Consider the following 24,921-nt stretch of genomic DNA (forward strand, 5'->3'; position numbering starts at 1 on the left):
AAAGAGAGAGAGAGAGAGAGAGAGAGAGAGAGAGATTGGGGGAAAGAATCCTCACAGAAATAGCTGTAAAAATGCTTGTGGGGCAGAACTGGGACGCACATTCAGATACAAAAAAGTTCAATGGAATTCTGGCGGCGTCTCAATCAGGCCAACTGCAATGGCGACCATCCTGCTCTGTTCTCCAACCCACCGGCCACCAGTGAGAACACCCCAGAATATAGCTGAGCACACTGGGGGAATGGAAAAGACAAGAACCCCACAAGAGTGAGGTGTCGTGATATCACTGGAAAAAATGTATTATTAACTTATTAAATTGTTATTAAATAATTTGTGTGTGGTTCTTTCAAATAAGACATATCATGGAAAATAAACTTAATCAGGCAAATGTGCCTCAGAATACATAACATTAGTGCCACCGCAGTTTTAAATGACTCAAATCATTGATACCGAACATTAATTTATTATATCACTCAGCAAACTAATTTTCATTCATAAATTCATGAATGAAGTCACAATCTAACTGTAACGTGTTTTGGGTTCATTAGAGACCATCAGTGTGCCGGAGTCATGCTGCTACAACACAGGTTCCGAACGTAAGACGAAAGAGCCAAGCTGACTGCCTAGTTCCCACAGCAAGAACAGCAGGCCAGCTTTGAGACCTTCTCCTCGCAAACGCCTAACCGCCTCAGTACTGGTGCCTCGGTGCCGCACCTCACACCACTTATCTTTTAGCGCATCTTGGAATAATTAGGCCTGCATGGGTGTGTTTGTGTGTGTGTGTGTGTGTGTGTGTGTGTGTGTTTGTGAGTGTTTTAATGTCAATAACAGCTGGAAATGAAATAACAACACTGAATGCGCTTCAGCTCGTAAACAGTGTGCAGGAGGCAAAGAGAAGGAGACGCGAGGAAGAGCCATTTTCCAATTTTCAGGCAAGGCAGTAAGAGACAGTGAGAAAACAGGCCAGGGAGAAGGAGAGTCTGCGCGGAACCTGAGGGAGGCAGAGGGCCGAGGAGGCGAGATATCTGACGCAACCCTCCAGCGAGAGCCGAGCGGAGAACGCGAGCGGACAGGAGAGGCAGTGTGACAGCACGGCCTTGAGATCTCTTCTGTGCTGTGTGTCATCAGAGAGAGCATGCTGCGCTCCCCGTCCTCCTGCTGTGGGGCTGGGGACAACATGGAGCTGTAGGGCAACCTCGGCGAGTGTGTATGTAATTATACAGCACGCGCACACGTGTGCGCGCCAGGCAAAGGTTAAGTGGCACACTGATACAGAGTGGATCTGATGCTGAATCAGGAGATCCAGACTCTTGGCTCAGCTCTGATCGTTTAATCCTTCCTGGGCTGTACGCTGTATGCAGCAGGAGTCACAGCACATTAAACAGTCCTCCTGCATGAAGTGGTAAATCTAGGCCACTGCTGTGCTTTGGTGCACATTTAGAATTCAGGCACATGGCACCGGGCAAGTAAAGTATTAGACCGCATTTCACATTCAACATGCTAATTCACACGCTTGAGCCGGTAATGTGAGACAAAGCAATGCGTTCCCCTCCAACCTCGCTACTGCTGATGCTGAAAGTCCAGGGAATCTAAACGTGACTGATTATTCTTTTTTATTTTAAGTTTTGAGCACCTGTATGGCTCTCAATGCAGGGTTGTGAGGGTGTGTGTGTGTGTGTGTTAGAGAGAGAGAGAGAGAGAGAGAGAGAGAGAGAGAGAGAGAGAGAGAGAGAGAGAGAGAGAGAGAGAGAGAGAGAGAGAGAGAGTGTGTGGAGTCAAATCTGTCACATATACTGTGCTGTGAGAAGGATTTACTGACTGAGGTGTCAGCAGGGGCGTTAAGCAGGTGGAACTGAGAAAAGGCCACAGTGATAATACACAACAGTGCACACTAGCATAACAATTCACTTTAGTACACTAACCAAGCAGTGCACACTAGCATAACAATTCACTTAAGTACACTACCCAAGCAGTGCACACTTGCACACGACTGTAAGAACGTCCACTGTCACTCTGCTCAACACACATTAGTGCTCAATTGGAAAATACATTCTGAGTGCTAATCTGTCCCTCTTCTGATCATCTGCAGCAAAGCCCCAGTTTCTCCAGCATCAGTCTGGATTGCCATGGGACACACACCACAGAAGAGGCTCTTATTCCTTTACACTTCTCAGAACATTTACATTTATGCCATTTAGCTGACACTTTTATCCAAAGCAACTTACAATTATGACTGAGTACAGCTTGAGCAACTGAGGATTAAGGGCCTTGCTCAGGGGCCCAACAGTGGCAACTTAGCAGTGGCACGACTTGAACCAGGAAACTTCTGATTACAAATCGAGTACCTTAACCATTAAGCTACCACTGCGAGAACAGGCATAGTTGCTGACAGATATGAACAGCCCGGGAGCCGAATGTTTAAAAAGCCATTTTCAATGTGACATTTTCTTAAGGTGGGCGAAATGTGGGGTTAATGCCAGTGGCTGCTAAGCCCGTGGTGCACGTCAAGCCAAACGCAGAGAATCTAGGAATCAGCAGGATGGCCAACATGACAGAGCTGAGCTGGGCACGCAAGCACGCAGTGCCAACCGTACGCTCTGATCGTTGGGCCACAGTGAACTGACTGCTGGCCACTTTCACAACCACAAAGGGTGTTTCCCTTTTATCAGGAGATTTGTAGGCAAGTTTAAAAGTACTTAAGATTTTGTCATCAGCACAAAAAAAGTCATATGCAATGTCTCTAAATTCATGAAGTGGAGAAGTAGGATGACAGAATGGCTTATGAGCCAGAATGTCTCTGGAGTTAGGGAGCAAGTCTTTGTACAAGACTGTGACCTGAACCTACCCAAGAATATTCCACTGGAAAGTGGAGTCATACTAAACCTGACTTGGTTACAAAATAAGACACTATTCAGAAAAGGGTTCCATAATTGCAGGTCAAGAAATAGATAGAGATGGTATAAATGGTATACATGTAAAGTCCTGCTTAGTCCCTGCTAGCAGAGATAAGTAAGCTGAGAGGCAAGACACACTGAACATTGTGCACACCTCCCTAACCCCCCCCCCCCAACACACACACACACACCCTGTAATTAAAACAACACAACAGACTATAAAAAGTCCTTTAGGATGGGGGCACCCTAGGGACAAATAAAATTTGCTTTTCTCTCACAAGACGTACACTATCATTGCTATGAGCTAAATAGAACAAAACAAAAAGACAACACCCATCAAGGGAGGATTCAACACACTTGTAGCCACTGTTATTAACACTGAGGGGGCGCACTCAAACACACAGACACACACACACACACAACTAATCAGAGAGTTCTGTAGACATCAGGACATCACCAGACAAAAATAATTCAGCAAGTAGCGATGGCTAAACAGAGAGAGTTAGACACACAGAGAGAAAGACAGAGAGAGACAGAGAAAGGGACTCAGACAGGCAGAAAGAGACAAACAGAAACTGAGCGACAGAGAGAAACTTAGAGAGATACAGAGACTGAGAGAGACAGACAGACAAGGACAGAGCACGAGAGACAAAGGTCGAGGGTTAGACAGGCAGGGCCGGCCAGGGCGGGGGGGGGGGGGGGGGGGGGGGGGTGGTCATGGAGAGGATTAAGGGAAGTGGCCTGATGAAGAGAGGAAGCACACTCACGGCCTGGCAGAAGATGGGGTATTTGATGCGGTTGATGCCTCCGGCAAACATGGCGAACGTCAGTGCCGTGTGGAAGCAGAAGTTCACGAGTACGTGCCATCCCTTGCGGCTGATCCGGATCGCACTGTCACCAGGAGGAGAGCATATGACATGGTGAGTCGCATGTGTGGGCACACGTCTCATCGTTTAAAGCCTCAGTCAAAAGATCCTGATCTCCAGAATGCTGTGGTGCTGTTTTGGCACTTGCTGGGTGTGATTAATGAGTAATGTTGTCATTATCAAATGCTAATATATCAGCTGTAAACATCTACACATCTACACTGTTACTGACCCACTACAGCAGATTACTAAAGCAATAAGAAGAGTGAATGAAGGAAACACACCTGCCATTACTGGAAATGATCTGAGCTGGCTTCAATGTTGTATATATAAGTATTAAAGATAAGCAGCTCACTTGAATGTTGTCTAAAGCAAGAAACCAAGCAAACTGAAATGAATAAATAACTTTAAAAAATAGATGAACTTTCGCCCATATACACTTTGTCTTTCTCTCACACTTTCTCTTATACACTTTGTCTCTCTCTCACTCTCTCTTCTATACACAAACTGTTTCTCACACACTCTATTTCTCTCGTACACTTTCTCTCTTTCATACACTTTCTTTTTCTCTCTCTGGTCATAAATCATCTGTAGTCTTGGGAAAGAGTAGTTCAGGCAGTAGCAGCTTCAGTGGGTCAACAGCATTAACCTGGAATCACCGACAGCACACTAGGTGTGTGTGTGTGTGTGTGTGTGTGTGTGTGTATGTGTGTGTATGTGTGGGTGTGTGGGTGTGTACCTCCCTGATCAAACACAACTAGCCCAACAACATTAATCGTCAGTCCATTTTAAAATAGTAAAGATACTTTTTAAAATATTGCTCTCCCCTTCTCACTTCTCCATGTGGTGTGTGTGTGTGTGTGTGTGTGTGTGTGTGTGTGTGTGTGAGTGTGTGTGTGTGTGTGTGTGTGTGTGTGAGTGAGAGAGAGAGAGAGAGAGAGAGAGAGAGAGAGAGAGAGAGAGAGAGGCAGGCAGAGGCAATGCAGAGGACTACAGTCAGGACTGTGGATTTTGGCATTTGTTTTTGTCAGAAGCTGCAAGAGAAATCCTCTAATACATTGGAGGCGGTGGTGCCCGAGAAGTAGGTAATACCATGTCATCTGAGGCAGAAGAAGTCTGAACAAGAAGCAAAGGTACTGAGATCAGATTTATTTTAAAATGATGTGGGTGCTCACACAAGCCTGCAAGCATCAACACACACAGAGCCCTATTAAAGGTGCCATAGAATGGAAAACTGCATTTACCTGGGCATAGTTGAATAACGAGAGATCAGTAAATGGCACTCAAATACCATGAACCTCAATGTTGTCACCTTCTTCAAATGCAAAAGGTAAAACAAGCCAATTTCCAAATCCTAAGACCATACACCATACACCAGCCCACAGCACTGCACAACCCCACTCAAACTACACTTTCTCAAACTACAGACAATATTAAACAGCCCGACTGTACTGGCATTACTGCAACCGCATCCTGTTGCTGGCTGGCTAATTTAAGTCTTTCTCTGATTATACCCACTTTGTCAGTTAAAAAAAAATCATCTTAAATTGAAAGCTTCACAGTAAGCGAACAACTTAAGATAATTGACTTTGTGTTGTTATCTCATCAAAACAATTTTGAAGTTCGCTAGCGTTAGCTAATTCAGTTAGAGATATCCACTCCAGCTAACATTAGCTTCTCCATCTCTGAAGTGGAAGTCGTTTGACATCTAGCCAATCTGTTTGATAACTGGAATCCCTTCCGATGTAGACTCTTGGACTTATTTGGATATATGCCTCAATGCCCCGGGCTTTTAATTTACTTCGTGTTGTTCCGATTGAAAACAAGTTGCCAGTATAGCTATGTAATGGTAGCTACTAGCCAGCTGCAAGTAACCAACAGGTTAGCGTTGGCTAACTAGTTAACGGAACAGTATGAAACCCTTGTTTATATACACAAAGGTTCATTTTCATGCCCGTGTTCAGTTCAGAGACATAGCCGCAGTTATGTACGGTGCTTTAAATTTACTTTATTGCTGTCAAGATCGAAAACAAGTAGTTATCGTTAGCTACTAGCATGCTCCAACATGCTACGCAGTACACGGTTCGTTTGACTTTTATCTGCCTGTATGCCATTCAGAGAAATTACCTGTGTTGTGTAAATCAACAATATATGATGTATTTTTGTACATTTCTAATTTATCGTCAAGACAATTAATCGTCAAGACAACTAGCGTAGAGATATCCGCTCTATCTAACTTTACTTTCTCCACCAGTGGAGTGTAAATGACTTGTCATTTGACAAGACATCCAGTCAATCTGTTAAAATTAGTTTTGTCTGAGAACTGAAATATTATGGAATCCCTGAATAGTAATGTAAAAAAAAAAGTGTGCTCTGGAGTCAAAGTTCTAACTCAACATTTAAAATTTTTAACTTACATATTTAATTCTAGCGGCCCTTGAGGGTAATGGGGGGAAAAAAACCATTAGGCGTGAGAGTACTCGGTGGTGGGGGCTGCAGAATGGGGGTCACGAAGACACCTAGACTACTAACTCCAGATACATTTTTCCACCTGATGAAGAAAGCTTTAGTGAACTGTCTAGTGTGTGTGTGTTTTCTCCATTCAAGACCATTACAATTCTGTTTGATGGCAAACACATGCACACACACTTAAATATGCCAGCTGAAAAAAAGCTTTGAGATAATTTGTGAAAGAGCTAATGATGGCAGTTTTCCCTGGAAGTTGGTAGACTCTAGGACAGGAAAAGGACCACATGTGTCCATCAGTGCCATTCAGCAAAAGCCCTAAAGGTATGGACCTAATGACAGCCCCTTGCTCGTACGATAGCCTCATAGGCTTGATTTTAATGATAGCCCCATAGGCTTGGCTGTAATGAGAATGAATAGGGGCAGGCCTACCTGTGATGCACGATATAAGTGATGATGGAGGCGAAGAGACATAGCAGCATGACAGCGGTACAGGCATACACGACCGGGTGCAGGAACTCCCCTGGGTATGGAGGGAATGACAGCACCTTCTTCAGATCCTGCGGGAGGGACAGAGAGCGAGAGACAGGTGGAGAGAGAGATAGGGAGAGAGATAGTGACACAGTGCGAAAGAAAGAAAAGAAGATCAGTACGGGTATTGGAACTATTTTAGCAGTGACATCACCAAGGACAGCTGGGCATCTGTCAGAAGACAGAGAGAAACCGAGTAACCATGACAGCAAAGCAGATCATAGCCAATGAGAATCGAGTGCGTAAGCAAGTGCACTCATCGGTTTGTCTCATCTGACAACAGCAACAACCGTGTCAGCAACATCAGATGAGCGCCATCCGAAAATGGCTCTTAAAAATAGCCAAGACAGAGTCCAACCAAGCTAGCAGAGGCATTACAGAAGAATGCTTGCTGCAATATTGTTGCAAACCCTTATATAGTAGTGCCTCCATAGACTGTCAGTGTGCAGTCAGCCTGGGGTGTGCTTGTCTGTCCAATCAGGACAGATGCCCAATGCAAGCTTGGTCAGGCATTTAATAGCTTTCAGTTGGAATAACGGCAAGCAGGGGGACAGGGAGTGTCTGCGTGTTCATAGCCACAAGAGCATCCCGCTCACAGCTGCCCATGGCTGGAGCACTGGTGGCCTAGCAGAGCGTGACGCCGGCTCAGACCTCAAGATACATTATATGCAGCAAATAACCGTAGAGCAACTCTCTCTCACACATACGAGTGTGTACATACAGCAAATACCCAGATCCAACTCCTTCTCATACATACACACAACGTACAGCAAATGTCCATAGACCCAACTGCCTTTCACACGTGCGTTACATAGAGCAATTACACATAGACCCATCTCTCTCACATAGGTATTATGTACAGCAACTATGCACAGACCCAACTCACTCTTTTTCATGCAAATGAACACACACACACACACACACAGTTATAAAGGGTGATGAGAGTAGGAGAAAATGCTATGCTGTGTTGATTCATATTTGGTTGTCGACAATGGATTTGTCAAAAGTGGTTTTGCAGCTGTGTACTTGATCAGTGAGGTGCAGACACAGGTAAGAATGTCTTGAAAGCAGGGGAAAAAGAAATGATAACATTACGACCCCGAATAACTGTCAATCTGGTTGCAACTTGTAAAAAAATAGCTGTAAAAATGTAGAGCTTCCTGTGTACCTTTAGCTGGTTCGGTGCTGTTTAATGTGAAGGCCACTAAACTGGATTGTTCTATGAAACCATGTTAATGAACCATTCAAGTTTGTGGGTAACTAGCTTCTGGGACTCATCACTGTGGTACAGCTACAGCTCAGTTCCTGGCCAGCTCTTTCCTGTTCTTTCTAGCCAGCAAAAACGCTGTGTTGAATCAACACCCACAGTGTTTATATAACTACAGCTGCACACGAATAAATCTGAATCCAACACTGGAGGAATTAATTCAACACTGCGTAAATAACACTATAGGGGTTCATTCAACACTGCAATAGTAATTACACTGTATGAGTTCATTCAGCACTGCATTAGTAACTCTACACTGTAGGAGTTTATTCAACATTGTATTAGTAACTACACTAGAAGTTTTTCAACATTGTATTAGTAACTACACTGTAGGAGTTCATTTAGCACTGCATTAGCAACTACACTGTAGGAGTTCATTCAGCACTGCATTAGTAACTACACTGTAAGAGTTCATTCAGCACTGCATTAGTAACTACACTGTAGGAGTTCATTCAGCACTGTATTAGTAACTACACTGAAGGAGTTTATTCAACATTGTATTAGTAACTACACTGTAGGAGTTTTTCAACATTGTATTAGTAACTGCACTGTAGGAGTTTATTCAACATTGTATTAGTAACTACACTAGAAGTTTTTCAACATTGTATTAGTAACTACACTGTAGGAGTTCATTCAGCACTGCATTAGTAACTACACTGTAAGAGTTCATTCAGCACTGTATTAGTAACTCTATACTGTAGGAGTTTTTTCAACATTGTATTAGTAACTACACCGTAGGAGTTCATTCAGCACTGCATTAGTAACTCTACACTGCAGGAGTTCATTCAGCACTGCATTAGTAACTACACTGTAAGAGTTCATTCAGCACTGCATTAGTAATTACACTAAAGGAGTTTATTCAACATTGTATTAGTAACTCTACACTGTAGGAGTTTTTCAACATTGTATTAGTAACTACACTGTAGGAGTTTTTCAACATTGTATTAGAAACTCTACACTAGGAGTTTTTCAACATTGTATTAGTAACTACACTGTAGGAGTTTTTCAACATTGTATTAGTAACTACACTAGGAGTTTTTCAACATTGTATTAGTAACTACACTGTAGGAGTTTTTCAACATTGTATTAGAAACTACATTGTAGGAGTTTTTCAACATTGTATTAGTAACTACACTGTAGGAGTTTTTCAACATTGTATTAGTAACTCTACACTGTAGGAGTTTTTTAGGAATTTTGCTGTGCATTTGTGTTTTTCTGTTTTTCCTTTTTCTCTCTGTTTCCTAGAGATGGGTAACAACCTCTGATAAGTCCAGTGTAGAAGTCATAATAATTATTACCACTGTATTACATCATGACACAGATCCAGGCTTCATTACCCTGCTCACTGGTAACACTCCAGATCATTCCAGCTGAAATGACAAAATCACTACATTAGCTTAGCCAAGCAGCAGAAGCCTACTGCCACTTTATCCACATTAGCGCGTGGCTGGAGGCTCTGGTGCCGTAGCCTAGGTGCAGTACTAAAGCCCCTCTCCCTTCAGGCCTACAGTGGTGGAGAATTCGAGCCTCACTGTGGTCCCGCATATTAACAAAGTGATGCGGCAAAAGCGTTTGCCCGGCGGCCTCGCTAATCCCGCCAAGCCCTGCTGATGCGAGGGAGCCAGCGTGCCCGCCCAGTGCCGGCAAGGCTGCACTTGTACAGGCCTGACATCTGCAGGGTGAGCTCCGGGCCCAGCCAAAGCTCTGACAGCGCACACCGTCTTCTCCCCCTGCTTCTGGTGCTGAGGGCACAGGAGACGGGGAGATGCAGCAGAGGGATGGATCCATGGAGCAATATGACCAGGCAGACGGAGAGAGAGAGAGAGAGAGAGAGAGAGAGAGAGAGAGAGAGAGGGAAGAGATGGAGATAGAGGATTTAGGTTTGGAGAGAGAGAGAAGGAAGAGATGGAGATAGAGAATTTAGGTTTGGAGAGAGAGAGAGGGAGAGAGAGAGAGAGAGGGAGAGATGGATGGATTGACATAGGTGAGGGCGAAGGATGAGAAAATGAGGAAATCGTGGGAGTTGTAAATATTTATCTGCACAAACGAGGCAGGGGATTTGGTCTGAGCTGTGACACACAAAAGGACACACAACACAAAAAGATGGAATTACACACATAGAAAGCAGAGCTGATCCAGAGATGAAAATCCTTTGGCTGGCTGCCCAAGCACTTGCGGGCTTTATCATTCTCAGCACTACATCATTGCTCTGCAAGTAGTGAGTAATCGGGAGCTGAAGTTAGCAAATCAAATGTCACTCCATCAAAACCACAAAACATAGGGCACGTTGGTACATCCAATCCGCAAGAAGACATGGCCAGATCAGGACCTATCTACACTAACACACACCCCCACACTGCACATGCAGCATGTAGCCACGACAAACATCCCAAGGCCTTGTTTGACCCTTTAGTACAGCACATCTCTTTCCGACCTTTACGGTCCTCACTCGCAGTAAGAAAAATACATGAATGATCAGAAATATTGAACTTAATAAAATCTAATAAAAATAACCTAAAATAATCATAAAGTCATATTTAGAATGGTCACACCCTTTCCAACATTCCAATAACCTCTTAGGTTAGAGGAGATCACATTCAGTTAAAAGCTCAGATCAGAAGTCCTAATCAAAATGGAAATGAACTTATATTATGCTGATAAAATGATGATGGGACCCAAAAAGTCGTGATCTGACCTTGGAGCATAACCCCTGAACCCCAAAACAAGAGCTGTGTGCAAACTGCCCGAGGAGTTAGAGGAATCTTCAGCGCTCTGGAATTTCAAGGAACACCAAGGAAGTAATAAAGATTAACAACGCAGGTAATAAAGGTAAGGAAGTTAGACTCCAAACGTTAGTCTGTGAAGTTCTAAGACAGAAATCCATAAGATCAGCGTGTGTGCACAGATATGTGGCCACACGCATGACCATGTATGGAGGCGCGCACACAAACACCCATGCACATGCGCGCAAACACATGCACTGCAGGCCAAATCAGGGTGTCTAGAAAATAAAAAAGCATTGTAGCCATACATCAGATTCTGGACAACCACTGTCAGAATGTGATGGAATATGATCAAATATGACACTGACATACATCAAATTCAGTAACAAACTTGCAAAATGCTTTATATGTAACTGTTACATAACAGCAATGAGTGTTGCAAATGTTACATTTTGGTATTGCTATACAGAACCCGAGAAACTGTTAGGGCTTGTATGAAGATGTATGACACTGTCATGTCAACCGGGACAGGCAGCGATTCACAGTCATTCTGATGGTGGCTGTCAACATCCATAAAATAATGGGTTTTTTAAAGGTTTTAAGATCATACCCAGCAAAGCAAACAGCACCATCCCTGGAAAGAGGTGCCTCTCCATTCTCCTGCAGGGAGGACGGAGAGCAGAGGCAGTCTGGCAATTAGCGCCCGCAAAGAGGAGGAGCTCTAGCGGAAGAATTAAGCAGCTCTGATGTGGAAGGTCGTGGTGCTCAAGGTCACCCTAACAGTGCTTTCTGTGGTGCACTGACTCCTGGTGTGTACAGTCAGGGCACATAACTCAGTGAGACCCCTCAGGTACAAGAAAAAGGTCAGGGAAAGATTAATGGCTTAAGTCACTGGCACTGAAAAATGAACTTTAAACGTACAACAAGATATTTCATCTAAATATGATAGACAATGAGCAAGGTCATACGCACTCTTGTATTAGTGAAGTCCACATCACAATCATTTGACAAACATGACTGAAATATTCTCATATTTCTGTCGTACAGTGAATTCCCACCATTTTAGACATATTTACTTATTTTGCCAGAACAGTTAACTATATTATGTTACAGGTTCATATAAGCAAGCACATTAACTCAGTTTTCATCATATTAACAATATTGCAAGTGATGAATAAACAAACAACAAAAAAAATCTATCTATCTATCTATCTATCTATCTATCTATCTATCTATCTATCTATCTATCTATCTATCTATCTATCTATCTATCTATCTATCTTTCTCTCTCTCTCTCTCTCTCTCTCTCTCTCTCTCTCTCTCTCTCTCTCTATATATATATATATATATATATATATATATTATTTTAAGTCCTCTTTTATTTTGTGTATATTGTCAGCTATGTGCTCTGCTAGTCAAAGCGCATTTGGGCCAAGCCACACTTCAGCAAATCAGCTGGGAACATAACCCAACCCTGATGCAACACAGCGAGGTCACGGGAACGTTTCTGCTTGGCCGGTGAAGGGTAGAGGATGTGTGTAGGGAGTGGCCGGCTCGCGTTACCACACCATGTCACTTCCATACACAATCTCTCCATACATCATCTCCATAAACATGTCAAATGCGCCAGGCCAGGGCAAGCCACCGTGCTGGAGACTGCACTGCCGTCGGCACTCAGGCAATAATCTCCGTCAAGACACTTTTAAGAGGCGTATTTGCTTCCCGTGTTGCTCTAACTGCTCACAAAGATTTGGAAACGAATGATATGAAGAAGTGAACCATGCAGAAATCCACGGGGATTCTTATAACAGCGCTGTACACAGCAACTCCACCCTTAGCCACCGCCCCTGCAGTTTCACACAAACACAAATGCCATATGACAAAGACGAGGATTTCACTCGGCTCATAAATTAACTCTCTCTCTCTCTCTCTCTCTTCATGTAACATCATAGACCCAAAACATCATGACGAGCTACAGAGAAACCACATCATTTTCACATCACTGCAAATGGCCATATATGGCACAACTCAGCATGCCAAAGCTAAACCAACAGCCCAGTCAGTCCTGCAACAGGACCCAAAACAGCAGCCCAGTCCGTCCTGTTACATTACCCAAAACAGCAGCCCAGTGCGTCCGGTTACATGACCCAAAACAGCAGCCCAGTGCGTCCTGTTACATGACCCAAAACAGCAGCCCAGTCCGTCCTGTTACATGACCCAAAACAGCAGCCCAGTGCGTCCTGTTACATGACCCAAAACAGCAGCCCAGTGCGTCCTGTTACATGACCCAAAACAGCAGCCCAGTGCGTCCTGTTACATGACCCAAAACAGCAGCCCAGTGCGTCCTGTTACATGACCCAAAACAGCAGCCCAGTCCGTCCTGCTACAGGACCCAAAACAGCAGCCCAGTCCGTCCTGCTACAGGACCCAAAACAGCAGCCCAGTCCGTCCTGCTACAGGACCCAAAACAGCAGCCCAGTCCGTCCTGCTACAGGACCCAAGCAGCAGCCCAGTCAACTTGGGGACAGCTTTCGGACAGCTTGGCAAAGCAAGTTGACTGCCTGCCTCGTACACGATGCCTGCAACCACTTTCCTTAATCTCACAGTGAAACCGTACTGTATTATTTACACGAATGTTTGGAATCACCAGAGGAACAAGCTGAGCTCACCATTACATGCATACAGTGGCATGTCTGACAGACCTGTGTGTGTGTGTGTGTGTGTGTGTGTGTGTGTGTGAGAGAAAGACACTTGGTTTAGATCACTCAACCATTTACTTAATCTGTGACCCTCTTCTATTTGCCCCCTGTAAGGCTGTCTCTCTTCCGCTCTCTCTCCCTCCAGGCAAGGCAATCTCCTCTCCCCTCTTTGATTATGGAAGTGCATGACACGATCTCAGCCGGTCCCATCTCGCACGCTGACAGCTCCACCGGCTGCACCATTTACCACGAAGTGGCCTCCCCATTCCCTCCCACCACCTTCTCCATGGCGGACCCTCATTAGGAGGTGTGTGTGTGTGGGGGGGGGGGGGGGCAGGCCCCTTCCCTGCTGGGGGCAAATCTTAGTGCCCAGATTAAATTTCACCTTTGATAGTCCGGCGCAACGCTCATTACCGCAGGGCATTGCTGACAGAAAGGAACGGGATTTTGGGTAAACCATGATGTCACAGAGCCACGTCTCCAAAGAGACTTGAATGTGGAAGTTGAGTCATGGGCAGACACGCATGCATATCGCTGGTGGTATCGCTTCCAAAAAAGCATGTGGGTGTTTATTATGTAATATGAATGTACGTGTCCAGTCTGACTAACGCTGAGCACTGGAGGACAGGATGAACACACATACATTATAAACCTTATTAGTATGGCAGACCAGAAACAAGAGATGAGTGTTTTTTAAACAAAAAAATGAATTCCCTTACAGATGTTCATCTTAAATTCACATGGGAATGTGGTAGATTTGTGTAAGTAAGTTTATCGTTGGGTTCATCTAAAACCAAGTTACCATAATTTTCTCTTTTTTGCAGCCTTCAGACATTTCACAGCATAGCAGGTTTGGTATGAATTCACATTGACTGTGTAGCAATTGCACAAACTTATAAAAAATGTGCACAATATCTAGTCAAATATTTTTGCAAAAGAAGTCTCCCCACCCATTTTCTATATTCTTTCTATATGTTGATAATATGTGGGCAAAATACTGGAAATAGGTGTGCTCACACGGCAGACCCAAACAGGAGTGCATTCTGAGTCGCTTAGATTCTACCCACAGAGTAGCTGCAGGACCTGTGGCAAGGTCAAAGTCTGCTCAAACCGCAGTCTCTCAGCCTAATCCAGGCGCTGCTGTCTGATCCCAGCAGCTCCCGCTAGCTATCTTACTGTGTGTCCTCTGTCTGACAGAGAGAACAAGAGAGAGAGAGAAAAGGGCAGCTTTAATCCGCCCCTCTTAGAGACATCATTTACCACATAGACGTACTTTATATAGCTATCCATCTTTTATCTGCACAAACCTAACAAACACACACACACACACACACACACTCACGATGTCAGGTTAACGACTGCTCTTGTACCGCACACAAGCCCCTCACCCAGTGGCAACATTATGGTTGAGAGCAGCAGACAGAGATTTCTCCTACCAGCTCGTCTGAGGCGAGGGAGGCCACAGAATGGTCCCAGCGAGACCCACGTGCGAGAACGGATCACGATGCCACAGCTGAAAGCTGAGCGAGGCACCGCCAGCCACCCCTTGAAGCCGGGAGCAAAGGAGTCTCCAGAAGTAAAGCACCACTACAACCAGGAGCAACTCACATACTGAAATATAATCTCATGCAATATAATCTCATCGGACTTCATTATGGATGCCGGGGGGCTCCCAGCTTTCAACTCTTCTTGCAAGCCTCCTCAAAAGTTACGCGAGTCATGCTTTCCAGAATCCTGACATGCCATGAGAGAAAGACAAAGCCAGTACCATGCCAGTATTAATTACAAGCTAGTGTTCTGCAAGACACATCTTACACACACACATTCATGCGCAGGTGCGTGCACACACACACACACACACACACGCACACACGCACACACGCGCACACACACACACACTGTGCTAATTTTGGAGCTAAATGAACAACTGAAATTGTTATGGTATTATTGTGTTTTTGAGTCACTGAAACAATAACTAAATAATTTCCAATTATTTAAATCAGTTATAATTCATTTTCGAATACACAAGCTGTAAATAGGTCTGCATGGGGCAGCAGGTGTTCCTGGTATATCTTGGTGTTGCCTCTTTTTTCATTCAGTTTTGTGCTTGGTTCGAGGCAGGTAGTAATATGGACAGTTCTATCATTTTAACCAGACAGTTCTATATCCTGTTATTTTACAAGCGTATTGCAAGCCAAATAAAGCATCGCTTTCACCCACATTCTGCGTCATATTACACAGTCATCACATAAATGGAATTATGAAATAATTTAGGAGAAAGACCACACCTGAAACTTATTTCCTCCTCATTATTTATACTCCCTAACTCCTCATTATTTATACTCCCTAATTCCTCATTATTTATACTCCCTAACTCCTCCCCTACTTATACTCCCTAATTCCTCATTATTTATACTCCCTAACTCCTCCCCTACTTATACTCCCTAATTCCTCATTATTTATACTCCCTAACTCCTCCTCTATTTATACTCCCTAACTCCTCATTATTTATACTCCCTAACTCATTATTTATACTCCCTAACTCCTCATTATTTATACCCCCTAACTCCTCCCGCTTGTGCCCTCTAACCCCCACCTTCTCCCCATCCTTCCCTCTCTTACCCTTTGCACCATCTCCATCTGCTGCGCTCTGCACTTGCACCATCACCCAGTCGTCAGCTCAGAGTCAGTCCTACTCTAGTCATCACTACAGCATAACCTACACCTACAGTAGTCTACCATCAGAAACCCTTGGCATTACAGACACAGTACAGCACCACACCTTGCAGTCTGACTGTAATACAATTAGAGTCATCAACAAATCCTACACACACAAAAACAAACAAACAAACCCAAAACTTTGTAACTCAGAACTCACAGCATCAGAATATTCATTTACCAGTGCGCCATAACACATGATAATCATTGTGCCATAGTACACAGAGGCAGATTGAGTGTTAGGAACTCTTATAGGTCCAGTGGAGAGAATTCACTTATACTAAATGTTATATATAGATAAACTGGAATGAAGTATTTAACTCATATTACAGCAAACTACCTAGCGAATTCAAGGTGTGAACAAAACGATGATTTTCCACAGGCTTCTGATTTTAAAAATGCCTGTTGGAAAATCTGTTACTTTGTACAGCAAGGTCTGCATCCCCAAATGAATGACACATACAGTTCTTTACCTTATTAAAAGATAACTTTAATTGCAGCGATATACTCGCAAAGTCTCAGTCTGCTTCTTTCCCCCCCCCCTCTCTCTCTCTCTCTCTCTCTCGCTCTCTCTCTCTCTCTCTCTATCTCTCTCTCTCTCTCTCGCTCTCTCTCTCTCTCTCTCTCTCTCTCTCACATACACACACACACACATACACAGTAACTTTAAGAAGAGGAATCAGTACATTAATATTTAAGCTGCTTAGCAGAGTAGCATCAGACATTTAAATAACAATTGGTTAAAGCAATGCAATTTCTACAAAAAAGCAGAGCAAATCACTTCAAATATATTGTGTAAGGGTAAGGAAATTTCTAATAGTATTTGATGACTGCAGCAGGTAAACTCTGTGTGTGTGTGTGTGTGTGTGTGTGTGTGTGTGTGTGTGTGTGTGTGTGTGTGTGTGTGTGTGTGTTTGAAAGAGAAGTCAGTGTGTGTACACCTGGCAAATTAATGACATGCAGAGCTTATTATTTAGCTGGAAAACTAACTGCACCACAAGACAAATTACTGGCACTCGGTCAGGTGACAATTGTGAGAAGAATTGTCCATATTTACATCAAGGTCCACAGAACTAGGCATTATTGTGTTCTGATAATTTGGCTTTAACCCACAAGCAGTGCATGTAGAAAAGCAAATGAAAATATGAAAAAGAAAATATGTCCCATTTATTGCATCCAAAAACTACAGCAATATAAAAACTCAAAAAAGTAAAAAGAACATTTAAAACACTTAAAATCCATATATAATCCATACCAGGAGCCTTGTAAAGATAGGTTATACCACTGCAATATGGCTATCATTCATAATCAATAAATAAATAAAGTTTAACCTTGCATCCAATACCTATGCTCAAACAAATACATTCTAACATAAAACACATATACAAATAGACAGACATATAGATAGACAGAAAAGAAATCTTCATTCTCTTCATTATCCTTGAGCCGGATGCCAACCCAAACCAGCTACCACTAACTCACACCAATATAGGGCTTACTTGAACTGAACTGCAACCTATCTGGGCAATTACACTGAATGCACGTCCAGATCATACAGTTCAGTTAGAGTTTTAGCTCTATATAGCATATGTTTACTTTTTGTTTTTGGAGCTAGAATACACAGATCAATGAACCAACTGATACAGTAATGCTTGGATAAACAGTTGCTTATGTTAAACAAAAATAGCTGGCATGCTTATAATCAGACTCCCAAAATGAGGTATGTAAATACGACTCTCTAGCCAACACAGCCTTTCAAACAGAAACACAGTCTCCACCCACTGAAATGCACACCGCGCACATTCAGTATGTCTGTGGTAGTAAACTCAGGTAGACACACGCCGACTGGCTGTAGATGAGACGCAACACACGCATCTCACGCTGAGCTGCCTGCAAGGCCGCTCGGCAACAGCCAGAGCAACTGGTCCTTTTCATACGGACACGCTTTTCCCTATAAAAGCGCGGTGCTTGTGCTCTTCTCCAGAGACATGCGTTAGAGACAGTGCAAAGCCAGGCCTTGTCATGGTGATGGAGAGGGCCACTCCTCCAGAAGCACTGGAGCAGCGTGACTCAGCCCCTCTCTCATCCCCAGTACGACTGCTGCAACACAGTCTGGTCGGAGACCAGAGCCGCCGGAGCTGTCCGTGGTTCTGAAAAGCTGCCACAATGAAGATGCTTAAGTACTTAAGTGGTGTTATAAAATCAAAGCACCATAAAGTTGAAACCTTTCCCTTAAGCCAAAGCATAGCACTGTACAAGACTGGGCACAAAAATGGTGTTTGTGCACCAGAAATAAAACTCGGTCTAATGATGTATGTGAGGTTTTATATACCAAAGCTGTAAAATTCTGCTGCCTGTCACCCCTACATCTGCCTTCTCCATCAGATAAATGGTGATCAGTACAGTCGCCCTGCATTCAAATGTTAAAATTAATAAGACGCTTCCTATCAGTAGTGAACAGCAGGTGGGGGGAAGCAGGCAGGATTCTGTGCTTTTTGTCTCTGTGTGTGGGTAGGGGTTTTAGTCAAGGTGAAGGACAAGTAGACAGCACGACATCAGCCTCCTCTACTGACCATCAGCAAAACTAAGACATGCTGTCCTCATCCACCTCCACACACTCCCCCATCTGGACCTGGAACCTGACAGACCTCCCATTTAACTGTCTCTCACACAAGCGGTGTGGGGACCTGCGTGCTTTAAATTAGACTACAGGAAAGGAGTAAGATGCCACCTTTAGTCCAGGTTAACAGTTCCGGAACATGCATGTGTTGATACCCTGCCGTGTTTAAGACTAATAATTATGACAGATTCAATGCTCGCCAGATCGCTGAAAAGGATGTGCTGCTTTCATTTAAAAATGTTTTCTCTATGCCATACCCACATGCTGAATGTCTCTGAAGTGTTCTCATCATTGAAATTAAATTGTTTTAAAAATTATTCCCATAAGTAAGACAAAAATTAAAACATATATTGTGCCACAGAATGGGGAAAACTAGGAGTTACATTTATTTTCATGATGGAAATAGATGGTAAAAGGTAATGAATAAATTATTTCAAGAAGACATGCTGTTAGAAGAAGACATGCTGTCTCTACAATCTCTTCAAGATATGTGTTGCAAAATATGTGGCTATAAAGATTATTTTCACAAACGAAGATATTAAAGACACGTTATTTCATGGAGCTAAAAAGCAGAATGCAACAGCGGAGTGCTGCTGATCTGAGCACGAGAAAAACATAAGATGGACGTATGATGCCTCTGCGATGAGCTTAAGCAACAGGTTTAGAAGCCTATTCCTGGGTCAAAACTCTCCAAATTCGGCACAAGACTAAAAGCAAAAAAAGAGAAAATAACGAAGTGTCACGAAAAGGAGGATTTTTTTTTTTTTCTCGGGCACTGCGCAGAGCAAGGACTGCGGGTGTGGCGACTGCATTAGCAAACGCACTATACTGCGCGCACGCACGCACGCCCAAATGCACACACACACACACACACATACACTCATTCTCTCTCTCTCTCTCTCTCTCTCTCTCTCTCTCTCTCTCACACACACACACACACACACACACACACACATATATATATATATATATATATATATATATATATATATATATATATATATATATATATATATATATATATATATATATATATATATATATATATATTCAACACACACACACACGCAGGTACACTCATATAAAGCACATTATCATTTCCCGATGCGTACAATACTTCAGAAACATTTCCTTCCCTTCGACGAGCCTCTCGAATAAATTGCTGCTGTCACTTCCATTCGCTAAATTGCATCACCGTATCACTTTGGTCTTATGCTGATAGCCGCACGATAGGATGTACGACGGCGCTCCGCCAAGCGAAGGAGGACACATCCATCTCCCCGATGAATGGATATTAAATACACGTATTGAGCCCCAAGCAATGACAAACTGACACCTGCGCTCGATCTGATAACGGTTTGCTATGCCGTGCATACGTCCAACGCTTACATAGTTGCCTTAACCGCTGTGCTTTCGCAAAGAAATTTCAGCAGACCAGGCACAGGAAGAAAAAAAAAAAAAAAAAAAAAAACTACGATTTTAAGTCCTTAAAAATTTCCCGCTCCAAAAAAATGCTTTATAAACGCCCCAAAGCGGTTATCAAACAACCATATCAAGAAACCACCCAAAACGTCGCTTGCATGCAGCGCAGATGACTGACCTCCCAGTCTATCGCATCCCAGTCGTCGGTAAACATCCGGAGGATTTCGGCTCGTCCAAAAGCGGACGAGATGCACCAGCGCTACGGGGCGACTGAGAGAGGCGATGCCATTGCGCTATTGCTACTGTCCTCATCAAATCAGTTTTACATAGGGCGTCCGCGGTCCAAGATGCCCAAACAAGCGCGACTCGACCGTAAGTCCAACTTGAGAGTGGCAGAGGCATGGAGGCTGTTGTTCTTTACGCCAGCATGCTTCACTCGGCACGCTCGCAGCCAATTAGTGATCCACTCGCGCTCGCAGGCGAACAGCCCACTGACGAGGCGCGTGTGCTTTGGAGAATCGCATCGAGCCGGATCCCGTGAATCATAACAGCAGACGTGGGCAGCAAAGAAGTTTTCAACACTTCCGTGAACAGATGCTTTTTTCATGACACGGACAGCCTTCCGTCTGTAATGGGGTACGCCGGCACTGAATTGCAATGTTTTATTGAACAACCGCCGCCTGATTTTCCACGGGCATTTTAAGAGCCTTTTCTTTCTGCATGCTCCATATGAAGCGAACCACACGTGCCGGTTTCTCTCCACAGAATGGCATTTACTACACTGAATCTTACCCAGTCAGCAGTGGGGCGGGACGTTTCTACCCGGCAGTGGGAAAGGAGGAAGATACGAGGAACGGAACGCGCGCACACACACTTACCATCAGCACAGCGAAGTTCTTGTGATGTGTGCAGTGAATAGTGGTCGTGTTTCCCGCGGACCCTGTTATGTGGCAACCCTCTGCCCGCCAGCCACCGTGTCCATCTAGCAGGTCGAAATCCCAGTAGGCTGCGGTGGGGTCTACACCCAGCGCGAAGTGCCTAAGGGCGATGGTCACGGGCTGAACCGCGCTCCTCAGGCTGCACCCATCTACAAAAACGCAACACATTGCATCAAGCCACCCAAGCAGAAAGTCCTCAAGTGCTACAATGATGCATTCTGAGTGCGTATCCAAGCTAGCTCACTCATGCACACAGGCACATGCCCTCATATTCTCACAACACACGACAGACAGACAGACACTCATTCACACACGCACGCACGCACGCACACACACTCGCGCGCGCAGAAATATAACGACACAACAGGGCAAATGAGCTTTTATTACTTCTGCAACAAAAGGTTGTTTACTCGTCATCATGAAGAAGACTGACAGATCAAGGGATATGTTTTGCTTCATCAAACAACTAATAGTATGATAACTGGAAGAGCTTTCGTGTGAACGTGAAAATTAGAGACTTTCTTTTTTATAGGCAATAAAGATATTGCATCATTCAAAACACGTTTTAAATGATGCAACATACAAAACGCAACTGTCTTGATTTTAAATGATGTCTTATGTGATCTGCTTATTACCGCATATTTCAAAAGAAAAACAGAAATACCATGAATTACACCCAAAGCTTCTGTCAAACAAGCCAGGTCGCATATTTCCAATGTACTATCTAATTACTTTCTGCGCAGCTGAAGTCAAAGACCGCGCAAAACAAATGAAACGAATTTTGCCCTTACCTAATTTGATGAAAGCAACTGGTGTCGAAACGCTTCTCCGTTTCCCGTCATCTGCAAGGTTTGACGAATTCCCTGTGCAAGGAAAGAGTTTCCCATTGCGAAAGACAATAAACTGCAGCTTGCAAGTCGACTTATCAACAGATTGCAACGCAGAGGCGCGAGGAGAGCCAGCCAGCGGTAAATGGATTGAGGCGACAGCCACTGCGTTCTGCGGATGGAATAAAAAGGGGGAAAACGGATATTAAATAGTGCCATTCGCCACACGAGGTGCAAAGACTCGAAACTACAAACTGACGCGTTTTATCAACTGTCCGGTTTTTCGACGGCAGACAGCGCCCATGCAGAACGGGTAACCTTCTGAGCGTAAGGTTAGGTTATCCCGCTCGCGAGCGCGTGCTTAATCAAGCTGTCTGCCGCAGCGGTGAAAATGGTTCTTACCATTGCCAGGCTGGAGCAACACCGCACATCAAGCACTCATTTAAAGAGACAATTGGCCTGTCCCTGGCTTTCAGACTCATAGCACGTCCAGGACACGGGTGATCATTTACAAACATTCCCGGCGTGTGTGTGTGTGTGTGTGTGTGTGTGTGTGTGTGTGTGTGTGTGTGTGTGTGTGTGTGTGTGTGACTTGCAGAGTAGGTCGGGCAGGCCTAAGGCTAGCGAGGTTGTGTTATGCCACCATCTAAACTCTCCAAAGATATAAAACATATGATACAATAAATGTGACACATACATAAAAACTAAATCCAAACACAAACCTTACCTAGACAAGACAGGTGGCCATTCTCAAATTAGGCATGCTTTAAAAAACTTAGACCAGGTACTGGCTAGAGGAAATTAGACCAGGTACTGGCTAAAAGTGTTAAATGAGTTGCGATGGTTGTAACTTTGAAGGTTTGTATTTAACAGATGTCATTCAATATAAAGAACTTTGTTGAGGTCAGCACAGCACTCAGTAGGTTCAGAAGTAGGTGTGTAGTGGTAGGGGCTTGCGGGAGGGCGTGGTCTGTGGTTATGGGTGTGGAGATTGACAGAGCTGTGGGACGCTTCATTCACAAAACCATGCAGTGCTTTAGTCACCATATTTCCATGTCTGAGAGTTCTGACTCACAGTTGCAGCAGAGAGCTGAGCAGATACCGGAGCAGAGCACTGGAACAGCTCAACCCAAACCCGGTTTACGGCAGCGGTTCAAACATCAGCGACCTGTGGCCTACACCAGGGCTACCGAAATTATTAATGAGACGCCACACATCTGAAGCTTAAGGATGCTTATGTCTTCTTCTATTGGTAAACACTATAGAAGAAATGAAAATGATCTTCAAATGATCTTCAAAATAACATCTTCTAACTGGTCGGTATAGTGGCCACTAGCAGAAACAGAAGCAACTGGTGGTGGGACGTTTAAAGAGAAGTAAATATATCACGAGTTTCAAATGTAGAGGCTTGGCAGAGGCAGCTAGCACAGACAGGCTGTTAAACCAGAGTGTCCTTGAGAACTTCCTTAATGGTAAAACACACAGTACTGATTTCATGATTATGTGTAAGTTTAAACCCCGAATAGCCAGTTAAGTGTAACATAAAAATTGTTACAATTACCTCTTACATTTCAGATTTCTTCACACATTTCCAGAATGTTTCAGAATCTCTGGCTATTTCCTTACTTACAGATTGTTTTGTGTGGCAGCTCTTTTAGAAATATAAGTATCACGGTGACACACCCCCTCCGTAACATTAATGACTAACAGCCACAATCTTACCAAGAATAGAAAAAACCCACTCTTATCCTGTTTTCATAAAGCTACAAACCACTACATGAATGTAACAGAGTGCTGAGGGTAGCAGCTTTCTCAGATGGTAAATGGGGCCTGACTGCTGTTATGACCCTCTACAGTCAAAAAGTCCTGACAGTAAACCTGGTTGGAGGATTAGGCCAAAAGAAATGCTTGCACAGGGAAAACAACGTAGTGCTTAACCCCAGCCTCTATTTTTATGACCTCGTCTGTAAGGCAGACCTGGCCTCTTTATAAGATGGCTTTATTGTCTATTACACTGTGCACCGACTCACATATGAGAAGTCATTGATTTCCATCTGCTATGGAGATGTGTGTGTGTTTATGTGTAGACCCGTGTGAGTCTATAAGTGAGATTCTGTATATGTCTACACATAGCAGAACATTTCATAATGGTCTTGAGGTCTTTGGGGGCACGTCCACGGTCTTGGAAGGCACATCAAATGTATTACATGCAGAAGAATAACATTTGCCCTTAACTTTCTGCAATGGAGCCAAAATGGTTTATTTAAAGCTGGTCAGGCAGGTCTCTGGCACACTCACATATATTTTTTAATGATCTGAATGGTGGGGTCTCAGTCTGAGACAGTTGGTGTTTGAGATTGTACTGGACTGGACTGTGAGTGTGATGCTCTCCGCAACTCTGGTCATATCTATATTCTGAGCAGTGTCAGACGATCGGTTCACGCTGTGCTGTCTCTCCAGAAAAAGCACATTTCCACTGATAGGATTTTGGGGTTAGTAAATAGTTCCGCGGCTGTAAATTATTTGAACTGTGGCTTTGTCTCACACATGAAACACATGCCGGTCACGGTGCGCCAGGCAGCCTGCAGGAAGGACACGCCCAATCTCTCTCTCACACACACACACACGCGTGCACGCACACACACACACACACACACACACACACACACACACACACCTGTTCCTTGTTTTCTCTCTTTTGTTCGCCTCTATTATTTAAGCCCACAGCTACCTGCCATCAGCGTTGCGCATGACCATTGGTCCTGCGCCCAGAGCCATCGCCTGCGCCCAAGTGCCATGGCGTCCCTGCGTGGACTCACACATCGGGTTTCTACTGCTGGCTTGTCATCCTTTTTGTTTCCTGTTCACTGGAGTCAAGCTGTTATGGAGAATAAAGGTTCTCTCGACTTCCAGACGCCACTGGCTCACAAGGCCAAGCCTTCCTTACTTGATA

At 44.0% G+C, this 24,921-nt stretch overlaps 1 protein-coding gene across 1 annotated transcript in view; it reads right to left on the bottom strand.

The window, feature by feature from the left end:
• Positions 1–24,921, bottom strand: part of LOC113584819 (adhesion G protein-coupled receptor A3) — a 116,763-nt gene that overhangs the window by 9,926 nt on the left and 81,916 nt on the right. The window contains exons 13-16 of the mRNA XM_035531427.1: positions 21,933–22,140; positions 21,082–21,290; positions 6,656–6,783; positions 3,659–3,782 (exon numbers count right to left, since the gene is read on the bottom strand). Coding sequence (XP_035387320.1) covers positions 3,659–3,782; positions 6,656–6,783; positions 21,082–21,290; positions 21,933–22,140 — 669 coding nt within the window. The remainder of the gene's footprint in view (positions 1–3,658; positions 3,783–6,655; positions 6,784–21,081; positions 21,291–21,932; positions 22,141–24,921) is intronic.

Source organism: Electrophorus electricus, chromosome 11 (genome assembly GCF_013358815.1).
Source record: "Electrophorus electricus isolate fEleEle1 chromosome 11, fEleEle1.pri, whole genome shotgun sequence".
NCBI lineage: Eukaryota > Metazoa > Chordata > Actinopteri > Gymnotiformes > Gymnotidae > Electrophorus > Electrophorus electricus.